The sequence below is a fragment of the Agelaius phoeniceus genome, chromosome 29 (genome assembly GCF_051311805.1).
Source record: "Agelaius phoeniceus isolate bAgePho1 chromosome 29, bAgePho1.hap1, whole genome shotgun sequence".
Lineage (NCBI taxonomy): Eukaryota > Metazoa > Chordata > Aves > Passeriformes > Icteridae > Agelaius > Agelaius phoeniceus.
This window is the reverse complement of record NC_135293.1, coordinates 2,619,919-2,628,289: the sequence shown is the minus strand read 5'-3', so window position 1 is coordinate 2,628,289 and position 8,371 is coordinate 2,619,919. Positions and strand designations below refer to the sequence as shown.

At 63.0% G+C, this 8,371-nt stretch overlaps 1 protein-coding gene across 2 annotated transcripts; it reads right to left on the bottom strand.

Annotated features, from left to right (window-relative positions):
• Positions 1 to 2,697: 2,697 nt before the first annotated feature.
• PLPPR3 (phospholipid phosphatase related 3) lies at positions 2,698 to 8,167 on the bottom strand. 2 transcript variants are annotated; one of them, XM_077191395.1, is made up of 9 exons: positions 8,036 to 8,167; positions 7,286 to 7,404; positions 6,957 to 7,142; positions 6,711 to 6,840; positions 6,333 to 6,528; positions 6,200 to 6,257; positions 5,867 to 6,040; positions 5,518 to 5,643; positions 2,698 to 4,150 (listed from the first exon to the last, which is right to left on the bottom strand). In XM_077191395.1, the coding sequence occupies exons 2-9, from the start codon at positions 7,358 to 7,360 to the stop codon at positions 3,014 to 3,016; spliced, it is 2,082 nt and encodes a 693-aa protein (XP_077047510.1). In that variant the 5' UTR covers positions 7,361 to 7,404; positions 8,036 to 8,167; the 3' UTR covers positions 2,698 to 3,013. The 2 variants fall into 2 exon arrangements, with proteins under 2 accessions (XP_077047510.1, XP_077047511.1); XM_077191396.1 differs by lacking the exon at positions 8,036 to 8,167 and adding an exon at positions 7,567 to 7,809.
• Positions 8,168 to 8,371: the final 204 nt, after the last annotated feature.

Sequence of the window (8,371 nt, the reverse complement as noted above, 5' to 3'; positions counted from 1 at the left end):
GTCTCTGGAGCCATGGGATGGGGTCTGACCCCTCCGTGCCAGGCTGGAGCCCCAAGGCCCAAGGCTGTCACTGATGCCCTGCCTGTGTCACACTCCAGCACTTTGTTACTTCATGTTCCTAAACTTTCCATATGTTCTGGCTAATATCCATGAAAAATAACCCACTTTTGAGTCAAACCCTCCTCTCTGTAGTCCTGTGCTGTAGCTGTGGGGCTGGATGTGGCATTCTCCATCCTGTGGGATGAGGGGCAATGCCCATCTCTCCATGACCTGCCCTGGAGCAGAGTGCTTCCTTAGGGGTCTGGTTCTGTACCTTCAGCTCTGCTCAAACTCCTGTCCCAAAGTCACTGTGGGGACACAATCCCCACCTGGAGCTGCTCCTGTGGCTCTGCTGATCCCCTCCCTCTGGGCTGAGCTGCCATTAAGCTCCAGAATATTCCACTGGCGTTTGCACAGCCCTCTGCCTCCAGGGTTACCGAGAGGGTCCTGACGGAGCCGGGGGCTGCTGAAAGGGATCACTGTTGTTCCTTGAAAGGCTGATAGGATTTGGAGCAGCTGCCTCTGTGCCTGTGAAACCCAGGGCGATGCATTCAGTGAGCAGGGTCATGGCTCCGGGCTTGCTTCCCCAGGCTTTGCAACCACCGTGGGCATCCCTGTGCCCTTCCCTGGCTCCTCGGACACTGCTCAGCTGCTGGGGCGGGTCTAAGATCCCATCGGGGTGGCAGCGATGGTCGGGGTCCCCATGGGAACAGCGGTGGCTTTGGGGGGCTGATGTCCTGTCCCTTCCCACGGCAGAACCCCCGGGACAGCAGAGCCCGTGCCGGGGGCTGCCTCTGCATCCTCCCCACCCCGAGCTGGCTCTGAAAAACTGCCCTGAACGCTTCTTTCAACGGGAAAAAACGCGGGCTCCGCATCAAAGGGCTCTTCCAGCCCCTGCCTGGAGCCGGGGGAAGGCGCTGCCTGCACGGTGAGCACCCTAAAGCCCGGCTTTGGGGAAGGAGCACACCCTAAAGCCTGGCCTTGGGGAAGGAGCACACCCTAAAGCCCGGCCTTGGGGAAGGAGCACCTAAAGCCCGGCCTTGGGGAAGGAGCACACCCTAAAGCCCGGCCTTGGGGAAGGAGCACACCCTAAAGCCCGGCCTTGGGGAAGGAGCACCCTAAAGCCCGGCCTTGGGGAAGGAGCACACCCTAAAGCCCGGCCTTGGGGAAGGAGCACCTAAAGCCCAGCCTTGGGGAAGGAGCACCCCAAAACCCGGCCTTCCCCACGCCCCCAGCCCTGCGGGGTGTGGAAAGGGAAATAGCTGCCAGCCGGAACCCCCAAAGCACTCACCCAAAATCGGGGAGCGATTTGGGAACCCCAAATCATAAAGAGAGCCCCGGGGCGGGGCCAGGAGCGGGGCTGAGCCCTTTGTGTGTCACAAAGGCGGGCCCTGCCTTGGGGCTCACCCGGGGACCCTTGGCAGAGGGTGTCCCCAAGGGAAAAGGGACACGAGTGGTGCCGAGGCAGAGTCCAGGCTGGAGCTGATGAGGTGGGGGCTGACAGCCCCTCCTGCTGCAACCCTGTGGGGGGAGGATGATGGGGATGGGGATGAGGATGAGGATGAGGACAGTCCCGCGACCCCGCGGGTCCCCAAGCGATGCAGCAGCGGCTGCTGAGGTGGGGGGGCTGCCCAAGGCGGGTCGGGGCTGGGGGGGTTGCCCGAGACTGCGAGAGCGATGCGGGGCTGTCAGTTGCCATGGAAACCGCTGGGTCAGAGAAGCGGCGAGTGACGCCATCGGCACCGCAATGAGCCGCGAGCGCGGGGGCGACCTGGGGCTGCTGCGCTGGGAGCCCCCGCATCGCCCCGACCCCAGCAGGGACCGCCGGAGCGTGGCGTCCATGCCGGTGACCTTCGCCGGCGGCTCCGGGTCACCTCTGCGGGTCACCACGGCTGGACGGAGCAGCCCCAGGGCCCTCGGGCTGGTTGGAGTGGGACCCCCTCATCCCCCCCACCCCACGAGCTGCGGCCACAATCCTCCTGCTAATCCCGGGTGGCTTTTCCAGCACCGAGTCAGGGTTATGTGGATAATCCATATGTTTGCAAGGCAAAGGCTTTGGGATATCCACTGTTAATCCAATTGGCAGTGGCAGTTTGGTGCCATCGGCAGTGTCCTCTTGGGGGGGGGACACGGCTGTCCCCAGCCACTGCTCCCTGGGGCTGGGAACTCCCACAGAGCCCTGGTCCTACCCCCCCACCAGTCGTGGAATTCAGCTGCCCCCACCTGCCAAAATAACCCAGCCAGGCAACATCCACGTGTTTATTTGCATTTCAAACCACAGCAGCTCCAGCTGTTGCCCGACATTCGCAGCCTGGAGATCCCCTCCCTGCTCCCCCCAAACCTCAGCTGCAGCCCGGGGCAGCTCCTCCTGGGGCAGAGCTCAGCCCCCACTGCATCCCCACCCCAACACCCCCCTCTCCTCCAGTCCCTGCAGTATTTACAGCCTCTCACACCCAGAGCCACAGCACTGGGCAGACCCCCCCTCCCAGTCTGCCCACCCTCAGGCTCCCTCAGACCGCTGGTGCAGGATGGGGGGGTGTCCAGGACCCCCAGCACCCACAAACCCCCACATGAGCTAGGGGCTGCTGCCCCACAGCAGCCTCTTCCCCCTGTTAAACCCCTTAATCTATTCCCCCCCAAAGACCTTCAGCACCATTTGTCCCTCCCCGCCCCCCCTACAGATATCCACATCCAGAGCCGGAATAAAATAACCCCTCAGAAATGTCAGCACCAGTGTTAGAGAGAAAAAGAAAGTCAAAAGTGCTTGGAGCTGCCCAGCCCCACAGCCTGTGGGGGGCAGAGCCCCACCAGCTGCCCGAGCAGGAGCAGGGTCCGGTGCTGGGGGTCCCACAGGTGTCACCAGCGTGGCCGTGCCGGTCCAGAGCAGATCCAGCCCCGTCCTGCCATCCCCTGCAGAGGCACCCCAGCATCGCAGAGCTCCCCAAATCAGAACAGGGGCATGGGGCACCGGGGCTCAGTCCTTAAACCTGCGACCTGCCTGCATCTTCTTGTAGTACAGGTCCACCTCGCTGTCCCCCGGCCCGTCCCGCTCGGCCGGCTTCCTCCTCAGCGTGGAGTCACGGCTGGCTGTGGCCAGCAGCCCCTCAGGGGGGGCTTCCACCCGCTCCCCACCACCCCCTGCTGCCCCCGGGATGGCGGCCAGGCTGCCGTAGCGCGGCTCGTCCTGCTCCATGTCGCTGACAGAGGAGCCAGGGGAGACGCCGGCGCTCTTGGCCGGGCGGAAGCCGTGGAAATCCTTCCCCACCTCACCCAGCTCGTAGGTGTCTGACCCCTCTGGCCCCTTCGGCCCCGACTTCCACTCCCAGGGCCCGTTGCCAGCAGAGAGGTGGACGACGGGGTGGTGAGGGGCGTGGGCGTCGATGGTGATGATGCTGGAGCTGTCGCGCTCCGAGGGCGAGCGGTACTGCGAGGAGTCGGAGCTGGTGGAGGACGAGGACGTCTCCGAGTGCTTGGGCGTGACGGAGACGAGGCTCTGCTGCTTGGACATGGCGATGACCTGCATCAGGCGCGGGGGGTTGGCCACCCTCTGCGCTCCCCCCTTCTCTGCCACCATCACCCACTTGGCCCTCACGGCCGCCCCGCTGCCGGCTGCAGCCCCGGCACCCGCCTGGCTCTCCTCGGGGATGTGCACCAGCTGCGAGGCGCCCGGCCGGGGCTGGATCAGCACACGAGGCCCCATGGCTGCCCGCTCGGCCGAGCGCGCCTGCACCGTGGGGTACAGAGAGGGGGGCACCTCCTCACCGGGCTCCCCCACAGCCCGGCCCTGCGCCGCCTCCTCGGCCAGCGTCATGCTCCGACCCTCCAGCGACTTCTGCTTCCACTCCGTGATGAGCTGCTTGGAGCGGGAGGCGTCCACGGGCACGTGGATGGTCATGTGGCGCCGCGCGGGGTCGTCCATGGAGGGGGTGTTGACGCGGGGCAGGGTGTTGCTGAAGGTCACCATGTTCTCCTTGCCCATGGGGCTGCGTGGGGCCAGCAGGTCCACATCCACGCTGGCCCGTTTCAGGCTGCCCAGGGAGTTCTTCTCGCGCGGCACCGGCCGCGCCGCCTCCTCCAGGCGCGCCTGCGGGTTCAGCTCGTCGGTGCTCACCTGTAGGGGAATCCATTTGTTCCAGATTGCAAGGCAAGATGTTTTCTCTTACCACCTGTATGGCAGTTGTCTTTTGTCAAGTGGGCAGTTTGCCTTATCTCTCTCTCTGAGTGACCACATTCACACCTCCCTCGGAGGGGACACCTGCTGATAACAGCCATTGAATGTCCCTGCTACAGCATCCCACTGGGAGATGTGAGCCCAGAGGGAGGAGCCAAGCATTGCTACCCAGATATAATCCAGAGGTTTTTGAGACACCACACAGCTTTCTCCCCTGGATTTCCCAGAGGAACAGCAGCTGCCTCTTCTTCCATTGGATCTTCGGAGGAAGAATACATCCTGCTCTACAGGATCCCCCTTGCTCCAGCAGAACCAGCCCTGACACTGCAGGAGGGCTGAGCCACAATTCCAATGGTTCTGCTGCCAACAGCCTGACCCACAGGGTGTCAGGTTGGGTTCTGACTCTGGCAGTGTTGTTCTAATGTACTGCATTGTTTATTTTATCCTTTATTTTTTTTTCTTCCTTATTAAAGAACTGTTATTTCCTGCTCCCACATTTTTTGCCTGAGAGCCACTTAATTTAAAATTTATAGCAATTCAGAGCGATGGGGAGGGTTTACATTCTCCATTTCAGGGGAGGCTCCTGCCTTCCTTAGCAGACACCTGGCTTTCCAAACCAAGACACAGTATGGGTAAATGAAGGTGGTATAGAATGTAATCTTATCCCCTAAAGAGTTGCAGCTGAACCAATTACTAAAGATTAGGAGCAGGCCTGATTTTAACAGGCCACACCTGTGGCCAAGAGTGTTATAAAAGAGTAGATTGGTTGGTTGAGGGACCTGGAGTCAGTTGTGTCACAGACATCTTTATGAAAAATCCTTTCCTTAGGATTTTCCCTCCTGAGAAGCTCAGAGGCCTCAGGAACAAAAGGTAAACAATGATTATCTGCTGCTGTGGAATGCAACAGGTGCATCTGGGATTGGTCCATGTTGGTTGTTTCTAATTAGTGGCCAATCACAGTCAGCCGGCTCAGACTCTCTGACAGAGCCACAAGCCTTTGTTATTCATTCCATTTTTTTTCTATTCTTAGCCAGCCTTCTGATGAAATCCTTTCTTCTATTCTTTTAGTATAGTTTTAATGTAATATAGATCATAAAATAATAAACCAAGCCTTCTGAAACATGGAGTCAGATCCTCATCTCTTCCCTCAACCCGAGACCCCTGTGAACACGGTGACACAGTCGGCTACTGCGAGGACAAGGAAGAGTCAGTGCCCAGAGGAGCTGCCTACAAGAAGCACCAAGGAGGTACCAAACTCAGGCAATATGGAGCCTTTGCAATGTAATGACAACTGAACTCTTGCTCACCGATTTGTTCTGGTGGTAGACGGAGTCGTGGCCCCGCTGCGTCAGCGCCCGCAGCGCGTCCTTGGCCGGGGCCTGGGCTGGGACTCGCTCCGTTGGGGCACGGAAGTTGCCGACAGCATGGAAAGCCTGTGGGAAGAGGAACCACAGAATCCTGGAATGGTTTGTGTTGGGAAGGACTTTTAAAGGTCATCTAGCCCAATGTCCCTGCCCTAAATGAGGTTGCTCCAAGCCCCGTCCAGTCTGGCCTTAACACTTCCAGGAAAGGCATAGCCACAGCTGCTCTGCAGAGTGTGGAGCCCCACAGCATCCCCCAGCCCCCTCCCTGGGCACGGGCAGGACCAGCACCCACCAGGTAGGCAGCAATGCCAGCACCGATCAGGAAGCCCACGTAGACATCAGCGGGGTGGCTGCGGTACTGCGTGATCTGGGTCAGGCCACAGATGCCAGCAGCAATGGCAAAGGCAAAGACCAGGATGGGCTTGAGGAGCTTGGTGCTGTCCGAGATGATGGAGTTGAAATACATCTGGGGCAGGAACAGGCTGTTAGTCACAGCCCTGGCCATGCACAGAGCTCCTGGGTGCATGTGGGACTGCGGGCGCCTGCACACACCCAGCACGGGCACAGGAATATTGGCCAGAGCTTGTGCCAAGCCAGCATGTGCCAGGCAGTGCTGGGAACTCACCGACACGTAGACAGCAGCAAAAGCTGAGAGCGTGGCGTGCTGGGATGGGAAGGTCTTCCTGCAGGGAGAAGGGACGTGGTTGGGACGGGGCAGGAGAGCTGGCAGCGCCACACAGGGCTCCCCTGGCACGTACCTGGCAGAGAGGATGGCGTGCTTGTCGGTGCCTGAGCAGATGTCCTGGGTGATGTAGGGGTTGGCATCACAGGGGGTGCCCAGCAGGGTGTAGTTGGGCTTGCAGACAGTCAGGAAGAAGGGAGCATGGTAGCCTGTGGCCAGCTGGATGACGTCTGTCACCAGGGCCGTGGCACAGAGCCCGAACACGTGGACGCCTGGGGATGGCAGGAATGGCACAGTGGGGCAGCCAGGATTCACCCGGCCCTGGAGCACCCACTGGGATGGGTCTGGTGCAGTGCCCAGGGTCTGGGTGGGGCTGTGCTGCTGCTATCACAGCCAGGGTGGCCCCACATCCCCTCCAGCCTCCAGATCCTGCCCAGGCTGTGGCACAACGTACCCACAAACCTGACGGTGCGGCGCAGGAAGGAGTTGAAGTTGCAGCCGCCAGCGTTGATGCTGCCCTCGGCGCCAGCACGGCCCTTCAGCCGGGACTGCAGGCAGTACACCATGCCCTCCCCGACCATGATCTGGGAAGGAACCGCTGCTCAGGCAGGGCTGGGGTGCTGGCAGAGCCCCTATGGATGCTGGGCACTGCCAGGCACCAGGAGGACCCCAATCCCCAGCAGGACAAACGCGGACACACCGAGGCGGCGGGCGCGGCGAAGGCCAGGCTGAGCAGCATCAGCAGCGGGATGAGCTCCTCGTTGGTCTCCACGTAGGGCATGGAGAGAGCCCGGTCGTGGCACTGGAAGCCCACCTTGGCCGGCTTGAAGAGATCCGTCAGCTCCAGGAAATAGAGCGTCACAACGGAGGAGGCCACGATGGGCAGCTGGGGGGGACAGAGTGGGGACCAGCGACCCCCGGCGTGATGGCACCGCACAGAACGGGGCACAGAACCCAACCCACTGTGCCAGGGACCAGGACAGAGCCCCCTGCACTGCCCCAGGCCGTGCCCACCCTCCCCACACCCACCTCCACGAAGTAGAAGCAGGGCAGGAGCGTCATGCTGTCTTTGGGGGCGCGGGTTTTCTCCTTGGGGGGGATCATGGTCCTGGGCAGGTGCGGGGGTCCCACCGGGCTGTGCCTGCACCCTGTGGAGGCACAAATGTCACCACATGGCAGGCACGGTCACCCCCGGTCACCTCTCCAAGTCCCTGGAAGGGGATGAGCGCCCCCGAGCCAGCACCCGGCCCTGCAGGGACACCCCCTGTCCCTCCTGGTCACCCCCAGGTCACAGCACGGCCCCCGCTCACCCGGCTGGAACTGGGGGTGCCAGCGCCCCGGTGGGTGCCCCCCAGCGCCCCGGGGGTGCCCAGCCGAGCCAGGGGCTGTGACAACAACAGGTGGGGCGGAGGCTCTGTCGCGACAGGCGGTCACCACCGCGACAGGCTGGATGCGGAGGGCGTGCAGAGGGGGGTGTGCCCGCAGAGCCGGGCCGGGGATGGGGCTCCCCGAACCCTCCCGGCCCAACCCCACGAGATTGCACCGAGACGAGGCGGGGGGGGGAGGATAACGGGGATGGAGCGAAGAGGGGCAATGAAAGGGAGGGGGAAATAGCGGGGGATGAAGCCGGGGTATCACCGGGAGGGCGGGGGCGCAGCGGGAACCTCCCCTTGGCAGGGACCGTGCCGCAGCCGCGGGCGGGGGTCGGGGCCGGGGATGGGAGGGGGTGTCGGGGGAGGAGGAGCGGCCCCTTTGTGCCGGTCCGTGCGCCCCACTCACCTCGGCGGCGGCCCCGGGGCGGCGGCAGCGGCAGCGGCGGCCGGGGGGGGCTGTGCCCGGGATCCGGGATGCTCCTGCCTCGGCGGAGCGCGGGGAGCGGCGGCTTCCTCCGCCCCCGCCGCCTCCTCCTCCTCCTCCTCCTCCTTCTCCTCCTCCCTCGCCCGCCGCCCCCCGCTCCGCCCCGCCGCCCCCGGCCCCTCCCGGGGCGCCGAGCCCCCGCCGAGCCCCCGCCGGTCCAGGGATGGGGGTCTGGGGGGGTCGGGAGGGGGTCGGGAGGTCGGGGGGAGAACGAGGAGAGACAAAGGGCGGGCGGGGCCGAGGAGAGCAGCGGGACCG

Bases quoted from the DNA above. Each gene is read 5' to 3' on its own strand.
- PLPPR3 (XM_077191395.1), bottom strand. From the start codon at position 7,360: ATGATCCCCCCCAAGGAGAAAACCCGCGCCCCCAAAGACAGCATGACG. The intron at 6,529-6,710 runs GTACGTTGTGCC...TGCCATCCCCAG, and splicing joins CCGCACCGTCAGGTTTGTGG to GCGTCCACGTGTTCGGGCTC. The intron at 4,151-5,517 runs GTGAGCAAGAGT...ATTCCCCTACAG, and splicing joins TCTACCACCAGAACAAATCG to GTGAGCACCGACGAGCTGAA.